Consider the following 21,166-nt stretch of genomic DNA (forward strand, 5'->3'; position numbering starts at 1 on the left):
TGAAATATTGTTTTTTTAGTGACAAAGTATTATTCTGGTTTTCATATTTCTTTAAATTACTCATTGTATTTTTACTTTTCTAATTTCAAGATGTTATCAACTATTGCACTGTCGGTTGCACCTATAATTAAGGTGATATCTGTCATGTACTTATTGACAATTTGTCAATGTTTTGTATTGATGATAACTTTGTTGGTGCAATTAAATAAATAAAGTTTATTATTTTATTTTAATAATAAACATAATATTACTTTTCGTAACGCTCGATTTCACTACTAATTTGATTGAAATCGATTTTTAAGGAGTAAATTCATTTCATAGGTGAAGAATACAATTTTTTTGGATAAAAGTATTGCTAGCGGCCTAGATAATTTTCCAAACTCACCAATATAGGTTGGTTTGCTCAAGGGCATGTGATATTCACCTAAATAGTTTGGACAGAGGCACAAGCTTAAATAGTATCTATTTGTTGTGGCATTCATGGCCCTCCATCAGGTAGAAAATAAGGAATGCTAATAGGATTTTTAAAGGCTATATTATATACTATATACTGATTTATAGTTAATATGTAAAGTTTCAAGCATTCAAGTGATGTTTATTAGCCCCGGTAATAGACATGTGTAAGTAATGCGAGTGATATTACTCGGGTAATATTACTCTACGATGTAATGCAACATCACACATTACGCGAAGGAAACAAACATCACACTATCACCCAACATGTTTCTTTCTTTGTCGTGTAATGTTGCTTAATACACGAACGGAACCGAGCGAGCGAGACAGACCGATCGACGCAAAATAAATGAGCAAGCGACACGGAATTATTCCTAGTGATTTTGAACCGTATGTCCTGGCCGCTAGGTACATTTTTATACCTATGGTACGTCTGAATTTTAATATAGGTATTTGTGTTTATATTTTTCATGCGGCCAGCCGGTAGTTCTCCGCAAGTACTTACTTAATTTTTTATTCGCAACTTTTGTAAAATCGCTAGTCGCTCGTAATTGTTTAGTAATATTTCATATTAATTTTTGTGTTTGATTTGAATTACTTAAGCACTTGTTTGAAGATAGTTTTATTATTTGTTTTAATGCGTGTTTAATAAGTGAAAGAAATAACGGCGTCTAAATGAAAGTACAGTCCTCCTTGGATGCACTTTGAGGATATCGCGCCGAAACAATGCATCTACTGCTCTCGTATATTAACATTATTGTCGAGCTCAATTTGCAGTCTAAGTCGCCATATGAAATCCGTTCATCCCACAATAAATTATATTAAGTAAAAAATAAAATTATTATATTATTAAGTAAGTCAATCTCTGTCAAGTAATATAACAGTGTATTACAATACAAAGTTCATACTTTGTATTGTAATACACTACTGTAATGACACACCCGAATCATTACCTAAGTGATGTGTATCAACACAATGTATTCGTCGTCACAGTATCTATTGAACGCACCGAGTAATGTTAAGAGTGATGTGTAATGTTTTCGAGTAATATCACCTATCTGTAAAAGTGATGTCATATCACATTACATTGGAAAGTGATGTTTTGCGCAAGTCTACCCGATAACCACTTAAGTTGAACCATGAAATCATTCTACTGTCCATAAAACAAAATGTAAAAAGATATGTAAATTGAGTTTTAGAAAAATCATGGTGCTTGTATAAAAAAATGTGTGTGTGTGCAAGTCACATAAGAAACTTATAAAAAATGAGAATAATCGCAAGGGTCAACCACCAACCACTCCACAATGCAATGGAGCAGTCTCACCCTGGGTGAACCGCCTGCATGATCACGGTATCTCTACGTCAGGTAAGTATGATTTAGCAAGAGAAATACGAGAATATCTATCAACTGTGTAGCATCTCGTCATCGCAATTCAGGAATTGTTGAATTTACGTGTAGTGACATCTGTTGACAACAAAAGTATGAGGTAGCGCCCTCTGTGAATTGATATTTTAACTTCACGTTTCATTTTTTCGTTTCATCGAGTTTGAAATCACATCGTAACGATTCTAAAGAAGCTTCTCTTCAAAAATGAAAGGGAAATTAAGCGCACAGAAAACAAAGTAGTTAGAAAATTATATATTTTATTGATATGTTGATACAAAATCTCTACGTATCACTGTTTTGTTTTGTACGTGAAGAAATGTTGAATGTGTAAAATCAGCCTTAATGCTATTCATTTTACGAGCAGATCGACGGCTGCGGGGTCGCAACGCGGCACACAACCGCCTTCAAGTTCTCGAAGGCTTGAGTTTCGACATCTTTGTCGTATTTCTGTAACAAATTTGTGTTTTAAGATTCTGTGGTACGTTAGTAAATTGGCTTCTCGCGGCCGCCGGGAATTACATACCAGATCCTGTGGACCGAATGGTAAACAGTCGACGCCCTAAACACGTCATTACAGATTTACCCGATCCATTAACGGTACTTTTAGGTACCACAAACACTGGTCATCGCCTTGTCGAATCCGTCGCTTACGACGAAGGGCTCGACAAGTGAATTAACCCATAGACACAGCCCACTGAGTTTCTCGGCGGATATTCTCAGTCGGTCGGGTTTCGGATCGGGGGGTCAATTCTGCGAAGCACGGCTCTTGCAAGGGCCAGTGTTTTTTATTTTAATTTTTTGTTTTTTTTTATTGCTTAGATGGTTGGGCGAGCTCACAGCCCACCTGGTTTTAAGTGGTTACTGGAGCCCATAGACGTGTACGGCGTAAGTGCCGCCATCCACTTTGAGATTTGAGTCCTAAGGTCTCAGTATAGTCACAACGGCTGCCCCATCCTTCAAACCGAAACGCATTACAGCTTCACGGCAGAAATAGGCAGGGCAGTGGTACATACCCGTGCGGACTCACAAAACATCCTACCACCAGCCTTTAGTGAACTTTTAATAAACCTTTGCTTGGAGAACTATAACGATCAATATAAATATTGACATTCCCGCTTGCTGGTAGCAATTTTTTTTTATTGCCTAGATGTGTGGACGAGCTCACAGCCCACCTGATGTTAAGTGGTTACTGGAGCCCATAGACATCTATAACTTAAATGCGCCACACACCTTGAGATATAGTTCTAAGGTCTCAGTATAGTCACAACGGCTTCCCCATCTTTCAAACCGAAACGCATTACTGCTTCACGGCAGAAATAGGCGAGGCGGTGGTACTTATTCGTGCGGACTCACAAGAGGTCCTACCACCAGTAATTACGCAAATTATTATTTTGCGGGTTTGATTTTTATTGCACGATGTTATTCCTTCACCGTGGAAGTCAGTCGTGAACATTTGTTGAGTACGTATTTCATTAGAAAAATTGGTACCCGCCAGCGGGATTCGAACACCGGTGCATCGCTCGATACGAATCCACCGGACGTCTTATCCTTTAGGCCACGACGACTTCAATTGTCCGCTGGAGATCCAAGATTAAGATTTTAATAACAAATCAAACACAGAATAGAAACTAAATAGAAGACAAACCTCGTTAATAATAACGGTGGGCACGAACGCGAGAGGTCTCATCACAGCATCCGTTTTATCACCGTACGACGCGAGCAGATTGTCTCCTTGTTCACTGGATGCGCATCTTTTCAGTTTATCCGACTCCGACATCTTGTCTACTTGAGTTAAGCACTGTACGCAAATTAATATAAAATTCAGTAATCGCATAACACGGATTAATACAGAAAATATTTAGTGTAAGCGCGCAAGCAAAATAGCAGCTGTCTTAAGGGACTTGAGTCCACGGGTAGCGTATCGTGAATGCTAACACCTTGAGTCACGAGGACATAGTTCACATAGGGCCCTGAAACTGCGATACTTTAAGACAAATATTTTTTGTATGGAAACTAGCGACATCTTGTAGCGGATGCCTCTAAGCTTATATGTTGTTAGAGTTAAGACATTTAATTCTTGTAAATCATAAATAAAAAAATAATACATCATACAGGTCTTTATTTGTTATAGATAAATTGATTAAATTTTATCAATTTGTGGTTTCTGAACATTTACAGAATCCTTCGTTAATAATAAAATATAGGATAGGTAATATGTTACTGCCATCTACAGGAGCAATGAGAAACTAATGGAAGCGAATCCATCTAGTGGCCGATGCCCGTAAACATTTTCGTTGAGTGTTTGAGTTGCTTATCTATAACTAATTTATGTGTATTATCTATGTAGTTCACGACAGTGAGGTAGGATGATTTTACGCGTGTGAGTCACAATAAGCCCTAAAATAATTATGAAAACTATAAATTCTGTGGGTATGACTTTTACTATATAATGTTACTACTTCGTTGTGGAAGTCAAAGGCGGATTTACCCATTTATTAATGGAAGTTATGCCACTTCTAAAGATACATATCACATGTGGTATTGGCTGTGATGAGCCAATAATATTTAGATAAATAGGTAATATAATTTTTTAATTTCTGAAAAACATTGAAAAAGTTTCCCCTATAATTGCCACCGTTAAAATCTGTCTAGACTCTAGTCTACTCAGCCTAATAGTGAATTCGCTACTTGTAGAAATTATTACTGAAAAATTATTTATAGAATAATACAAAAAATATCTTAGTCGATTAATTAAGAGTTAATTAAAATCGACTAACCCCATGACATGAATCGAGTGGCCAATTTCCATTGTTCGATCGCTTCGGAGTTAATATCGATCTTTACACTATAATCAGGGGGGTGCAACTCCCATACAAAGGAAAATAACATACAACTAGCGTCATCTTACTCCTGTGGCGACGTCATTTTTGTAACTTTTAGGCATTAATGATCTAATAAACTCACTAGATGGCAGATATGAGTTCTGACTCAATAAAAAATGTAGCGTACTTTGAAGCAGTGCTTCCACTTTTAGGGAATTCTCCCTTTTTTAGGGAAAAATAGCTGATATTTTGGATGATAAAGACAATTTAAAAAATACCAGGATTTAGGATATTTCGGGGTAAAAAGCAAAGCCTATACTAGTAACTGTTGTGAATTTTAAAATAAACGATAATTAAAGTAAAACAATGAACATTTTATTTTATGGAGAGAGAATGACATTAAGTCGAGTTAACAAGTAAAAGAATAAAACAGAGTTGTGTATAAAAACTATAAAGGTTTGATTCAACAGTAACCCTCTAGTAAAGTAAATCATAGATTAAGCCACTGCTTTTTCTTAGGGATTCCCCAGAATCCCAATAAGTATAATCCGCCAAATTTTTATTTACCTATTTTCGTTGATGTCACCAGAACTTACTTGTATTGTAATATACAGGTACTTCATGTACCATGAAAGATTATCATGGTAATTTCATTTACGAAAACCTTGTAATTGTCATTTCACTTTTGCTAGCAGTTCCTTCTTCAAAGACTGAGGTGGAAAGATTATTCAGTGTTCTCAAATTTAAAAACTGACAAAAGAAACAGGCTTTCTAATGAAACCCCCAACGGCTTGCTTCATAGAAAGTTCCCAACTTTGCCAGCAAACAATTGCTCAATTTTAGAACCGAACAGTGTTAGGTTGTGCAGCAAAAGAATATAAAAGCAATGCGTCGACTTCCTTGAAAATTCTAATCCTATAGATCTATGATCTTCTGGGGGCGTTTATATTATATATACCTACATTAAATAATATGCTGTGGTTTATTTTCTGTATTTTATTTACGCTTTCTATATAAAGGATTTATGAAAGTTGTCTAGGAAATTTTAGGGTAAATTCAAAAGAAACTAGGGTAAAATGTGTTAAAAAAAACGTAAGTGGAAACACTGCTTTGAAGTTTTCAAAATTCCAGGGCCGTAAAACAATCTCAAAAAAAAAAAAAGTTTTCAAAATGTCGTAACGATTTAATTTTTTAAATCGTTTTTTTTTGGTCTTGGTGTGAGTTATTTTACGTTGTAGTATTAATTTAGAGCAACTTTTAGCTTTATGAGAATATTAGACGATTAGACATTGAGAAACTCTGTTTTGAATTCTCTTTAGACATAACTTGGCTCCAATACTTTTTTCTTCGTTAGCGTTTCGTAAGCCTGTGTAACTATTTTCATTTCTTACAGAATGTTTATTATTAAAAATCAGCATGCCTCGAAGATCGAAAATGAAATGCTATTTCGGATGCCTTGATAACGGTGAGTTTACACTATTTTCCCGGTATATTATTTGCTAACAGAATTATTATTCATAATATAATTAAATGAATTAGCACCAACTAATGGTCCTTCCTATTTCTGCTGCCTAGCTATCATATATGTTAAGTTTTGATCAAAACAGTCGGTATTAAGTCTCGTACTATCACACACACACCTCAGATAATAAAATTGTCTCGAGTGGGTGGAAGTATTTATGTTTTGCAACTCAGCGTATTATATGCTTATTGTCAAGTGGGCCCGAACTAGTTTTTTGGAATGATCAATCAGTCATGCTTTCCTGTTTAAATAAAATACAGCACAATTGATCTCACATCCAAAGTTAGATGATGGCATTCACGTTTTGTTTCCTGGTGTTTGATAACTAAGTTACACCAAGTGGCCTGTGACCACGTTCATCCTTCTACCCAATATAAAATAATGTTTTTATTTTTGTAGACAAAGGTTTGATAATGACAAAATTTTATGGAAAAATTATAAGGAGCACTAAAATGTCTGAAACATGAAAAGATTGATGCACTATATTTGAACCAGAACGTGTTATGTAATATATTAATTTGTAAGTAAGATTACATTAACACTAAATTTTTCATGGTCGTATTTTTTCAATATTTGTTACATACTTAAGATACTTTGTTTCTCCGTTTCAGAAGAGAAACTGATTCAGCAAGGAACGTGAACTCTCAAGGGATCTTAATTTTTTTTAAATATGTTTATAATTGATAAATTAATAATTGAAATAGTTCATAAGAACTAAATTGATGCCAATTTTGTTTTAAAATAGGTTGTTTAGTTCTTATAGTTATAGTATTACGTTTGAATAGTTGTAATTAGTAAGTTAGTAATATATGAAAATACTGATATAAATTTTTGTAAATAACCTTTTGTAAATTCTACGAGAAGATGATTTTAATTAATGATCAAAAGTCAACGGTCTTTAAAAGCATTATTTGCAATTATTTAGATTAACTGTGGAATATATTTGCTAAGTTGTGTTTTCTGTATGAGCAGATATAAATGAAAATGCCCAAACATGATTATGTTTCTTACATTTTCATTATGTGAAATCAATATGCTTGTGACTGAGTATATTAATAATTTATTAAAACTTAAGTGATAGACAGCAACCCCTATGGCACTGCTGAAGTTTATAAGCACTGGTGACCACTTATCATGGGCCGGGTTGCGTGCTCGTCTGCTGTTGAGTGCAATAAAAATTTTCGAAACCCTTTCTATTATTTAGATGTAATATTAGTGTACATTTAATTTGGATTAAAAGATAAATTTACATTTTATGTTTGCATGTGTATGTTTATAATTCATTTGCATGTAACGAACACCAGTTTCTTTTGTAACAAAATGTAAACTAATGGTTTGTAATGAATGTAATTAACTTTAAGATGATTTTCTTTCAATCTGCTGTTTGTTTCATCTAGTATTACCAAAGCTAAAGCATCAGAAACGTCAGAATAGAAATAATTTAGATAGGGAATAAAAGTATAACTAATGTAATCATGTCTAAGATTACTATAAGCGTCATTAAGTACAAACTATCAATATTTAAGAGTACTTTAAATCATCATTACATTTTTTAAACATTTTTTGTTTTTCAAATCATGTAATAAAACGTTTGTGCAGAACAAAATGTCACATGTTATGAACATGATTGTGGGTTAATCGTTTCTTAAATTTCTAAATGTTTATAAGAATGCTAAGAATAATTTAGTATTCACTTTAGTGTGTGTATTATCTCTACAATGCTAGTATAAATGACAATTATTGTATGACGAAGCATAGGTAGTGTTTATAGATGTAATATTTTCATACAAGGTCATGATCTGTCACGATCAACTTTAAGCAAGAACTGCTATAGTTAAGAAACAAATTTATTAAATTTAATTCAAATTGTCTACTATGTTTGTAATGGAAAGCTGACATGTTTATATTTCGCACAAATGACTTAAGTGACATTGAATGATTTGATTATCTAGACTTAATTAACTTTTAGATAACTTTCGATTTAATGTTATTAAGTACTCTAGTAGGATTAATCTAGAGGAGTTATTGTTATTCGAAATTTTATACAATTGTACGTTCATACTATCTTTTAACAGTAAATTGTTTGTAATATAGGGAAATTAAATAGCTTACAGAGAATTACAGCTTTTTATTTAAAAAAACTGTTTTCTCTCTGTATGAAAAGGTCTTATCGATTAGAATGCTGAACACAATCAAACGTTCTTTAATATTTCATAAGTACTACCGGGAATTTCAGCGATTCTAAACGATAAGATTTTTTCATAAAGAGAGTTAATTATAAAAAATATTAAAATTACTAAAAAAGCCACCTGGTGGGGGGTAGGGAGACTAATAATCGACAGCAGCGACGCCTGCTGTCCCGGGCTCTAACTAAAGCAAAAATAAAAATGAGAGTTGCGCATCTATCTCAAATATATTAAGTGTATAATCTATGACTATAATTAACAATGATGCTATCGTCTTAAGCGCAACACACAGCTTCTCGATTAATGAATTTGAAATAAAAATTTAAGTACATAACTAAATCTGTAAATATGCTCAACACGGACCAATCACCATTATCATTGTCAATATTAATACAATTAAAGACTTTATATTTTGCAAACTATGGATGGTATAGGTGGCGCCACAGTAGCAAGTGGAGAGATTTTAAAACCATAGATTATACACTTAATAATCTTAATATATTCGAGATTTAAAACCGAGCCATAAGCTGTTAGAGTAGAATATTAAATTAAAAACGAAAGAAACACTTGCTAAGTAAATAGTAATAAAAATAATTAGTTGAGATTTTAAATACTGTATTGTGTCAATCTACACAAGTCACGAAAAATATGAAATGTCTCTACCTACGCACACCTGACTCTGCTTAAAACTGTTAAATTCATATAATTTCCACTTGCTACACTAGCGCTATGTCGGCGAGTCTTCCAAAAACAACGCGCTGTTTACAGACGGACACTGTCAACTTGTCCCCTATACAAAATGGCGCTCCTTATTTCTAAACTCCATACGAATAAACACTTTGTGGTTAAAGACACGAAAAAAAGGGGGGGGGGGGTGAAATATTAACATGCTGGCTTCGATTAGCGATGTTATATTTAAAAAGCCTAATGCGCGATTATCCTCTGAAGCGGCAGTAAAACTGCGTTGCTTCGCTCAGAGCGGGAGGCGATTTTGCCCACATTCCTATAAGTATGCGTATCCTATATGCCCAAAAACAGACTTTTAAAGATTTACAGGTCACATGCTCACTATAAAGAAGAGGGGCGGGAGGTCAGTTCTGCCCCTTCCACGGCTGCATAACGACCACAACCACTAGGCCTTTTTTTTTCCTACCTAAGCTGAGAGCCTTGAGAGGCTATATCAGCGTAACCTTAACTAGTAGGTGAGCTCACGGGGCTCAAACCTGACGACGTTGCTAACACGAACCCTAGCAAGAGCCGTGCTTCGCAGAATCTACCACCGGGTCGGAAACGCAACCCACTGAGAAGATCCGGCGAGAAACTCAGTGGGCTGTGTCTGAGGGTTAAAGCAGTTAATCACTAGGCCAAGAGTGGACCGTCTCTATGTATTTGTAGGGTCAGTTCTATTAGCGCGCACGATTCCGTGTCACTCTATTTTATGACCCGGATTTGTCCCGTAATCAAACATACCTTAACCAGAAAGCGACTCTCTGAAGGCGCTTGTAAAGTCCTCTACCTATTATTAACAACTTTTATTTTATTGCCCTGGTAGGTAGACGAGCGTACGATCCGCCTTATGGTGAGTGGTTACCGTCGCCCATGGACTTCAGCAATGACAGGGGCAGAGCCAAGCCGCTGCCTACCGTTAAATCCACAAGCCTCGTTTGAAGAAAGACATGTCATTGCGCTCGGGAAACACCGTGGAGGGGAACTCATTCCAAAGCCGGATAGTACGCGGCAAAAAAGATCTCTGGACGCGCACTGTGGATGAACGCAGTGGCTCCAGGTAGTATGGTGAAATGCTAACTGGCATTTATCTTTGTAATTAAAGGTCCGTTTTATTTGGTATCAGCATCAACAGTTCGACGTTTTCAATAGAACTTAAATTAAGTTTACTCCATTTAAATAGCTGAAAACAGCTTTTTTGTTATGATGTTTCGACCAAATTTCTAAACTTTAAATAAGTCTCCTGTAAAGTTGCAAAAAAGTTGCTTTAACCAAATACCCATCCACTGGTCGATACACAGCCAATAGCCTGGAAGCGAGACACCGGCGTAGTACCCTGGTAGTAAATCAAACGTACCGTGTCCAAAGACTTGTCGGGGCTGGTCTGGTTCATGAGGCATATTACAATCTCCATCTTCTCCGTGTCCTGGAGGTTGCGGTCCTTCAGGACGCAAGCTTGCACCTAAAACCACATGGTCAAGAAAATAAGTACAGCTCTAGTTGCAGTAGTAGTGATATCTGTGTGCTTAGTGCGAGTTTTTTAACGTTCTCGATAACGAAAAAGTTAACCCAATTTTGTATGGAGCTGGAACAGCGCCCCTAGCGGCAAACGTACGCAAACGATCCCATTTCATACAAATATGAGCTAACTTTTACGCTATCGAGAACGTTAAAAATCTCGCACTGAGCACACAGTAAGTAGTATAATCCACGTTTAGTACATTAATATTTACTAGTGGTCCCCCGGTATTTGTAGGCAGCGGCTTGGCTCTGCCCCTGGCATTGCTGAAGTCTATGGGCGACGGTAACCACTCACCATCAGGTGGGCCGTATGCTCGTCTGCCTACAAGGGCAATAAAAAAAAAAGTCGAAATTCAACTGTAACATTATAAGTTTGAACATTATTGTGGTTCTATTGTCAAAGACTGTACTTTTCTAATCACAATCACCAAGACTACACTATAGAAAATATTAATCTATTCTCAATTTGACCACAGACTAAACATTAACTACAGTTTGACAATATACCTAGTCAGGTCATAAATTCTGTCACATGTTTAATGTAAAATAATTGAAACAAGTTTATTCATTATGACGTAACCATTCATATACCAAAATGAACTTAACAAAACATAGATTCTTATGACACTAAAGTTTATTCAAAATGACCTCCGTGATTTTGAATACAGGCCTTCAATCTGCGCGGCCAGTCGTCTATCGCAGCACGAACGAGGTCCATGTATATATCAGCGGCTGCCTTAATCAAGGATGTCTTGAGTGACTCCAAGTTGGGATGAGGCTTTGAGCACGCCTTTTCCTCCAAGTGTTGCCATATCTTGTAATCTAACGGATTCAAATCTGGACTGAAGGAGGGCCAGTCTTCGTGCCGGATGAAGTCGATTTCACGCGCCGCCAGCCAGTCTTGTGTATTCTTCGCTCTATAAGCTGGCGCCGAATCTTGTTGGAATACCCAGTGCCTGTTATTGAACATGGTATGAGAAACAGGTTTCACAAGGTTCGTCAGGACTGTATTTTGATACACAACTGCATTCGTTTTTACACCTTTCTCACAAAAATGTACCTCTGTTAAGCCCCAATAAGAAACTCCCAACCATACCATGAGCGAGGATGGAAAATGACCTCGTTGGACACGCGGAATACGGTTGCTCGCTTCTTCACTACTGTGTGCGTACACCTTATCATTTTGTTTGTAGTAGCTCTCTTCTACGGTAAAAAATTTTTCATCCGAAAAATGAATTTCCCGATATTTTTTTCCCGCGTACCGCTTCAACAAAGCGCGGCATCTCTTCAGTCTCAGGTCCATTAGACGAGCATTCAAACGATGTCCTGTTTTTCTTCGATATGCCCGAAGCCCTAAGTCTTCATTTAACACCCTTTTCACCGTGGTTCTGCTTAACCCCATCTGAAGGGCCAACAGTTTCTACTTACGTTTGGGATTTCTTTGAATTCGCGCCTTCACAGCTTTTATCACTGCTGGAGTCCTAACAGACCGAGGGCGACCAATTCTTGACCTGTCATCTACACTAGAGTCTTCATTGTATCGTTTGATGGGACGATAAACGAATCTTTTGGTTATATTCAAATTTTTCAGTATGTTAAAAATTTGAATTTCCGCGTAACCGCAACGATGCAACGCAATAACTGCAACACGGTCTTCTTTAAGCGTCCACTCCATATTTAAAAATGAGTAAAATTCTAAAAGTATACATTTTTATTTTCATGAACAATTCGAAATTCGAATTCAATAAACTTTTTTGTGGCCAGCATTCTAAAAGAAAAGCTTTTACTGTGTGACAATACTTATGACCTGACTAGTTATAAAAGAGTATTGAGAGCGTGGGTGTCAAATACATGGCAGTGTGTGTAATGTATTTTTATGCATAATTAAAAAAAATATCATTCTGCACTCCGTCTCTATATTCTCTATATAAGAGAAGTGTGGGAAATTTTATACTCCTCCGTCCGCGCAATTTTCGTGAAAAGGGATACAAAGTTTTTGCTTCACGTATTAATATATAGATTTCCTAGAGACAGGTCATTGAACTAGTCCCAACCTGCAGCCTACGTATTACCTAGTTGAGTTCTCTATGCTACTCTACGCTACTCCTGACGTTACTTCACTTGATATTTCATCATCATCAGGCCACAGACGTCCACCGCTGGACATAGACCTCTCCAAATCTACACCCCTGAGCCTGGTTTTCGACTCCCTCACCCACCTCTTGCTGGCTTGACATTTGCCGTGATAAAATATATCCAGGTCAGTTCATTATGCGGAATCAATCCGAAGGCTTACTATTACTGGTGTAAGGAACTCTTGTGAGTCCGCGCGGGTAGGTACCACCACCTCGCCTATTTCTGCCGTGAAGCAGTAAAGCGTTTCGGTTTGAAGGGTGGGGCAGCCGTTGTAACTATACTGAGACCTTAGAACTTATATCTCAAGGTGGGTGGCGCATTTACGTTGTGGATGTCTATGGGCTCCAGTAACCACTTAACACCAGGTGGACTGTGAGCTCGTCCACCCAACTAAGCAATAAAACAAAAAAAAGGCGTTCAACAATTTTTGACGTGATCATGTGCACAAATTTTCGAAGTGAAAATAGGGATTGGTCCTTGGAAATGTAGAGACCACAAATGTCCCCTTAGCAGTGATGCTACGTTGAGTCTCAGGATTGTCGGGCTGTCGATAGCACGATTTTAATCCCAATATGCTTTACTCACTTAACTGAACACGTGTCTTATTAATCCTTGCCCGATATAGAGACTATAATATATTGGAATAGAATACTTATACTAGAATATATTGGATGCGGAAGGCGGAAGACCGCATTCTGTGGAAGACATTGGGGAAGGCCTATGTTCAGGAGTGGGCAGATAAAGGCTGATGATGATGATGATATAGAGACTCAACAGAAATATTGAAGAGTTCCAGTGGAGCTTTTAGCCTAGTCTCTCACCTTGTTGCCGTAGCACTCGTCAGCGCCGTGGTGGCAGATGAATGACCATTTCCCATCCACCTTGTCGTGCTGCAAGGAAGAGAGGATTAAGTTTATCTTCGATTTTCAAGAGTCGAAGACTTTGTTACTGGTATCCGACGGAACTATGCCGGTATTAGAACCATTTACTCTGGATCCCTCTACCAAATCGTTGGCAGCCTAAGGGCAAATTCCAGCTATGCACGGTTTGGTAGGTAAGCCTCAACCAGAGTGTACTTGTTAACCCTGGCCCTAGCAACAGCAGTGCTTCGCGGAATCTACCACCGGATCGGAATCGCGACCCACTGAGACTATCCGGCCAGAAACTCAGTGGCTTGTGTCAATGGGCTAGGTCGTCGGTCGTCGGTATGGCGAAGAGTCCGACGAGGACGATGACCGGTGCTTGAAGAAAAAGCACCAAGAGTGGACCTAGAGGATCTGACAAGACATGCTTAGGGCGACGGTGGCTTTGTGTCACCCCGTCACCGAAGTCGGATATGTTATTAATGGCGGTCACTATAACAACCCTCAGGTTAGAGCCCCGTGAGCTCTCCTACTTGCCCGGAGAATTTAGTATAACCCCTAGAGGCTACTAAAATAGGTAGGAAAAAAAGTAACAAGTTTGTATAGATACCCTAAAAGACATTAGGTATATAAATGATATTTTAATAGTTACCGTGCTCTTCCCATACGGGACCATTTTGACTTTGACAAGTCCTCTGAAGTCCCTCCAGACGGGAGCCAGTTGCGTCGTTATAAACTTTTTGCTGTCAGGACAAAGGGATTCGTAATAGACCGCTATTTTGACCTGCGAAACCATTACTATATCACTTTCCTAGTACTCTATTTCGACATCAGAACCAGACCAGTGTGCTTAGTGAGACTCTTTTAACGTTCTCGATAGCGTTAAAGTGAACGGGTGGTAGGACCTCATGTGAGTCCGCGCGGGTAGGTACCACAACCCCGCCTATTTCTGCCGTGAAGCAGTAATGCGTTTCGGGTTGAAGGGTAGGGCAGCCGTTGTAACTATACTGAGACCTTAAACTTATATCTCAAGGTGGGTGACGCATTTACGTTGTAAATGTCTATGGGCTCCAGTAACCACTTAACATCAGGTGGGCTGTGAGCTAGTCCACCCATCTAAGCAATAAAAAAAATGAAGTCACTTTGTATGGAGTTGGAACGTTTGCCTACGTCTGCCGCTAGGGGCGCTATTCTCATTCCATACAAATACGAGCTAACTTTTACGCTATCGAGAACGTTAAAAAACTTACGCTAAGCGCACGGATCTAGTTTACACAAAATCCTGTTGAGCTATTCGTGTGTGATCCGTGATTTCAACTACTAGACTTCTAGAACCATCATCTAAAACGTTGCTATCTAAAAAAGGCAAAAGTCGATGTACATATATATGTTCCTTATCGACGTAGAGACAGCTGGACGGGTTGAGGTCGTTGAGGTTTTCAAGAAATCTCCAGATCGGCCTGGTGAATGATCAGGTCAAGTTTGGCAGTGACCAAAGATCGGCAGCAGAGAGGGCCGGAAGAGTTAAATTGTTTTAATTCGCTGATCAGTGGACGACCTCATCTGTAGTTGAGTGCTTCCTCGGACCCAACGGTATCACAGCACGAATGGAGACACTCTTTTCGAGACATGAGATTGAAGTCTCAATAATATAAAGGCTGTCTGAGATTTCACGTCGGAGAAGTTTGAAAAGTGAATGTGACGCAAATCCGAGGTATGCCTTCAACGTGATTCATAGATTTAGCAAGTGTCATCACGTATAGACCACGCCGGGTTTCAGTGGAAACAAAAGGTAAGTGTTATTACTTTATGGTCTTCGGTTTTCTTCTTCGCCACGACATAACAGAGCAGCATCAGAAAGCAAACCAGCCGGAGAGTCTTCATCTTGTTCTGAAACAGAAAATTTACAATGTTATTTATACCGATACTTACTTAAATGTTCTTAAGTAAACTTTTGTATGGGCTTTGTAAAATGAGCGTACGGTCTTATGGTGAATGGGCACGGTCACTCATGGACGCCGCAATTCCAAGGGCCAATAGCCAAGTTGCTATTAACCGCAGAGTACACAAATCTCGTTTGAAGAGGGATATGCACTAGCGCTCGGGAAACCGCACCTAACTGAGGAGGGAGCTCATTCCAGAGCCAAATGGTACAGGGCAGAAAAGATCAGTGGAAACGCACTGTCAATTAAGTCATACCCGATCCTGTGGACCGAATGGTAAACAGTCGACGTCGCCCTAAACACGTCATTACGGATGCTCCCGATCCACTAACGGTGCTTTCAGGTACCTCAAGCACCGGTTACCGTCCTCGCCGAACCCGTCTTGCTTGCTTGCGACGAAGGGCTCGACGAATAAATTAACCCATAAACACAGCCCACTGAGTTTCTCGTCAGATTCTCAGGTCACGTTTTCGATCCGGTGGTAGATTCTGTGGAGCACTGCTCTCGCTAGGGCCAGTGTTAGCAACACTCCGGTTTGAGCCCCGTGAGCTCGCCTACACGTCAAGGCGAAGCTGAAATAGCCTCTCAAGGCTGTCAGCATAGGTAGGAAAAAAAAGTGGATGAACGCAGTGGCTCCAGGTAGTATGGATGAACGTAGCGGTTCTATGGACAAACTCTGTTCCGATATCGGATTGGGGGCGACGGAGAAATTATCTCGGAACATTCCTAATAGATCAGTGGTCGAGAACCCACAGTTATTCGATTCCTTGGCTACGGCTCTTCCGCGATATGTTTAATGTAGATACGTAATATTACCCATTATCTTACCTTGTAAGAGACAAGTAAACACTTTTGATACACAAAGCTATAAAAATATATCGAGAGGTGAAAGGTTATTTAATGCAAGCGACATTTCGCTTAACCCGCAACATTTATCTCTGTAACTAAAGATGCTTTTTAATTGGTATCAGCATCAACAGTTCGATGTTTTTAATTGAACTTCAATTATGTTTACTTTATTGTAATAATTTAAGAAGATTTTTTGTCATGATATTTTTTTCCAAATTAAAAACATTAAATGGTTCTGCTGTAAAATTAGGTGTTATCTGTATTTGATTCTTTTGGTTGACGAAGGTTGTCGACCGCTGTCATAGAACAAACAGTAGGTATTGAACATAGAGAGAACCGAATTCCCTCCGTACACACATAGGTCCTAAAGGACCCGTGGAACTGTACGAACCGTACTATCGACAGTCAAAACGGAGTATTGCTGTATGGTATCAAAGCTGTAGCAAAAAGCTACATGGAGCTTACAGACATCACGACGCATCAATGCCCGATAAAGCAACAACATAAATGAATACAGCGTGCTTAGTGCGAGTTTTTTAACGTTCTCGATAGCGTAAAAGTTAACTCAAATTTGTATGGAATTGGAACAGCGCCCCTAGCGGCAGACGTAGGCAAAGGTTCCAACTCTATACAAAGTTGAGTTAACTTTAACGGTATCGAGAATGTTAAAAAACTCGCAGTAAACACACTGACGTATTGTTTATTTCAACAACGCAACAGTACGACAGATCTGTATGCGACCGACACGTATTTAGTACAACTGTAAGTGGGACATGTTAAAACTGTTACTCGGTGTTTGAACTTTCTCTTTACGGCAACGTCACAGAGCTGATGCACGCTAGAGGCTCCGCAGAGCAATCAACCGACATCAGATTTTCACTTATCGTTTGCTTAGAGTAGTACTCCGCGGAAGGCAGCGGAATGCCTATGTTTTTTTTTCTTTTTTTCTTATTGCTTAGATTTCGGTAGGCAGCGGCTTGGCTCTGCCCCTGGCATTGCTGAAGTCCATGGGCGACGGTAACCACTCACCATCAGGTGGGCCGTATGCTCGTCTGCCTACAAGGGCAATAAAAAAAATTAAAAAAGATGGGTCTACAACGTAAATGCGCCACCCACCTTGAGATAAGTTCTAAGGTCTCAGTATAGTTACAACGGCTGCCCCACCCTTTAAACCGAAACGCATTACTGCTATACGGCAGAAATAGGCAGGGTGGTGGTACCCACCCGTGCGGACTCACAAGAGGTCCCACTACCAGTGAACAAGAGATCCTATCACCAGTGACATTGTCGTATGATGGTAGACCATATTTTCATTCGCCAATTACGATATCCTAGTAGCCTCGAGTTATTCTAAATTCAACAGACGTGTAGCTGAGCTCATGGCGCTTTACCTGGCAAATTTGCTAATAATACTCCTAGTTTGAAGTAGGGAACATCCGCTGTTTAACGGAGCCTTTTTTTTCTCGGGCTGGGGGCCGAACCTCCTACGAGGTCCCTTCGCATAAGGGGGCGCGCGCGGTATGTGTGATTTGACAATCTGCTGATGTTGGGAGCAGACCGCGGGCCCAAGGAATTTTAGAGTCCTACCGCACTAAACGAGTCCACTGCACTCTTACTCCCGACGTATGATCTCCATCCGAGGTCCATTTTACTGAGATTATATTTCATCCCATATCATCCCATATCATGAAATGAGATGAAATGATAATAAGAATGAATGATATGAAATGATAATAATCATTTTTCATAAAAATAAGATTAAAAATTAAAATAAGACTTGACCCAAAGGTCTAAATTACCAGGTCACAAAATCCCTTGAAAAAAACCAAACCACTTTGGCGCCTTTTATAATTATGAATAATCACAATAAATTATTATATATCGAACTAAAAACTAAATTAAAACATTACTTCCACGAAACCGACTTATTGTTTATCCTGAGCGTGGATTTAAGTGTTTTTGGGACGCCTTCTCTTCACATTCTTCGACACTGAACGAACTATTATCAACAACTTAATAATTATGGAGGGTAGAGGTAAGGAGAACCGTCTCATATGGGAGAAGCTTGAAAAAGTTTCCCACATTCAGCACCAAATAACAGTTCAAAAATCCTCCAGAATGGCGCTAGCATAGGCACAGGGTTTGATATGAATTGAGCACTTGTTAACTGATTGAAGTATGCTGAGTTACGAAATTTAATATATTTAATGACTAAAGTAGTTAGTGATAGTGTAATATACAAGATCTCACATGTTTACGTTGTCCAAACTAATTACGTCAATGTAACCTAAAATTATTGCTGTGGTAAAACGTGGAGTCATCGATTGCATTTTCTTATCAGCTCTAAATTAAATACTTTTTATGATTTTGTAGTGCTTACAGTTATAAAAGCTCTTTCGTCCTTTTTTATTTCTCTGTTATTCTAATAACTTTCTACTGTAGCGCCACCCTTATTTAGCAGATTTTAACGGACACTTTTCACAAACAGAATTTTTTTAAGAGATTTTATGACCTGGTAACTGAGACCTTTAAGTCATGTCTTATTTTAATTTATATTCATATTTACATGAAAAATGATATTATGGAGTGAAATGAAATGAAGATGATTAATTTGAGACACTAATCAACTGGGATGAAATTAAATGGAATGAATTGAGATGATATGGGATGAAATATAATCTCAGTAAAATGGTGGTCATTTACTAAGATTTTTTCAGTGGACTTTTTGGAGGATCCCGAGAAGTTACGTCCAGCGGCTTTGTTTCATTTTCCCACATTTGTGCACTTTCACAGATATTAAACGGTTAATAAACCACCATTATTACACATTTAAACCCGAAGAAACACTAAATAGACAAAATAAAACAAATCACACAATTTCACTCCTCGCGTTCCCGCCAAAAAGTCCTTTCACAAACAGAGACGGTTCTCCTTACCTCTACCCTCCATATTAATAATTAAATTATGTACTTAAGTAGAGGTGACATGAAAACGCTAAAGCATACACATTCGACTTAATGCTTAGAATTGAACGAACAATTCATAGCTGGAATAGCCTCTTATGCTAACGGCGAATAGATACGAAAAAAGTACTAAAAACCAATACTGACCTTCTTCAAATAATTGATACACAGTAAGCAATAGTTTTTCATAACACTTCACAGTTTTAAGGCGAAGTTCTATCGGATGTTGTACGTGCAAAAAAACTTTACACAATACGCAATTGGAGTTCGCTAATTAAAAATACCTAAACGGAGCTGTGAGTGGTTCCGATTAAATTAAAACTATTTTTACCTTTTTAATCTCGCATTTTTCATTCTCGTTACAACAGTAACGCGTTACCATGGAAACTGTAAAGTATGCGAAACGATGTGATTCAACGGTAGGAAAAATTCGAGATCAAACGGTAAAGTTTGTTTTAATAATTGTAAACATTATTTAAAAATACTTTTACGAGTCGAGAAAAGCGAAGAGTTAGGAATTTCTTTACAAAAAAAGTCTTGTTCATTAAAACCATCATTTTAATAAAGTATTAACCACTTATGACGTCAGAGGTGGGTAATGCTTGAACATGACATGTATGTAATGAATTTCTGTTCGATTTCGGAAGCCGCTTGCTATCAGGTCGTTCCAGATTTCATCTGATTGTGCACTCTAATATTTAAAGCTGCAAAGCTAACGTGAAAATGATCTTCCGCTTTGGTAAACATACAGGCTGATAACTCATCATTAAAGCCATGAAGTTGCTATTACGACAAAATTATCATTTAACTAGCTGACCCGGAAGACTTCGTAGTGCCTCAATCGATAAATAAAATACCTAAACTTTTGTTAAAAAAATAAAAACAAAGGGGACACATCACAAAAAGGGGACACATCAAAGGGAAAAGAAAATGGTTTTTTTTTCCCGAACTTTTTCATATTTTTTCTCTTTTTAAACCTTCTCTGGACTTCCACGAATAATTCAAGACCAAAATTAGCCAAATCGATTCAGCCGTTCTCGAGTTTTAGCGAGACAAACGAACAGCAATTCATTTTTATATATATAGATTTAAAAGACAATAAGCTAGACATTTCTTTGAGATGTATTGCAGAGAGCCTACACGGATTGGTAACAAGGTCCGGACTATTTCGAGGCGAGGTTGTGACGCGCTGCCTTCTGAATTGGGAGACAGTAGTTAAGCTATATAAACGATATTTGGACCAAAGGATCAGGTCGGGTGTTGGTCATCACCTAACAGATTCAAATGGGCCGTGAAAAATCCCACATGAATCTGTTTAAGGATATCACTACATAGTATAAAACAAAGTCGCTTTCTCTGTTCCTATGTATGCTTAAATCTTTAAAACTACGCAACGGATTTTTATGCGGTTTTTTTTAATAGATAGAGTGATTGAAGAGGAAGGTTTATATGAATAATAACATCCATTAAATAGTGGAGAAATAAATAATAAATTACAGCTTCCGAAGCGAAGCGAGGGCGGGTCGCTAGTCAATAATATTTTAGGCAGAGCACAACTCACTTCAAGTTAAACATAGAATATATTAATTGATTCTTAAGACACTGCACTGATAAATGTCTCGTCAATGGTACGGACAAATGATTACTGAGTTTAATTTGATATTTTTAGTAGCTAGGGTGACCATATTATGATATATAATATTAATAACTGTAAATTTCATATATATCTATACTAATATTATAAAGCTGAAGAGTTTGTTTGTTTGAATGCGCTAATCTCAGGAACTACTGGTCC

General features: G+C 38.0%; 1 protein-coding gene and 1 long non-coding RNA gene across 15 annotated transcripts in view; one reads left to right on the forward strand and one right to left on the reverse strand.

Moving 5' to 3' along the window:
• Nucleotides 1-2,080: 2,080 nt before the first annotated feature.
• The window catches only part of LOC692888 (lysosomal thiol reductase IP30), a 28,387-nt gene continuing 9,301 nt past the window's right edge, over nucleotides 2,081-21,166 (reverse strand). The window contains exons 1-8 of one of the 13 annotated variants that reach the window (XM_012690485.4): nucleotides 20,933-21,024; nucleotides 19,519-19,665; nucleotides 15,423-15,506; nucleotides 14,269-14,400; nucleotides 13,575-13,643; nucleotides 10,454-10,558; nucleotides 3,486-3,638; nucleotides 2,081-2,287 (exon numbers count right to left, since the gene is read on the reverse strand). In XM_012690485.4, coding sequence (XP_012545939.1) covers nucleotides 2,195-2,287; nucleotides 3,486-3,638; nucleotides 10,454-10,558; nucleotides 13,575-13,643; nucleotides 14,269-14,400; nucleotides 15,423-15,506; nucleotides 19,519-19,560 — 678 coding nt within the window. In that variant the 5' untranslated portion in view covers nucleotides 19,561-19,665; nucleotides 20,933-21,024 and the 3' untranslated portion in view covers nucleotides 2,081-2,194. 13 annotated transcript variants of the gene reach the window in all.
• Nucleotides 4,692-8,302, forward strand: LOC134201262 (uncharacterized). 2 transcript variants are annotated; one of them, XR_009976471.1, is made up of 4 exons: nucleotides 5,455-5,879; nucleotides 6,056-6,127; nucleotides 6,584-6,704; nucleotides 6,796-8,302. It is a non-coding gene; the product is annotated as an uncharacterized LOC134201262 (long non-coding RNA). The 2 variants fall into 2 exon arrangements; XR_009976470.1 differs by having other exon boundaries at nucleotides 4,692-6,127.

The sequence above is a fragment of the Bombyx mori genome, chromosome 24, assembly GCF_030269925.1.
Source record: "Bombyx mori chromosome 24, ASM3026992v2".
NCBI classification, from domain to species: Eukaryota; Metazoa; Arthropoda; class Insecta; order Lepidoptera; family Bombycidae; genus Bombyx; species Bombyx mori.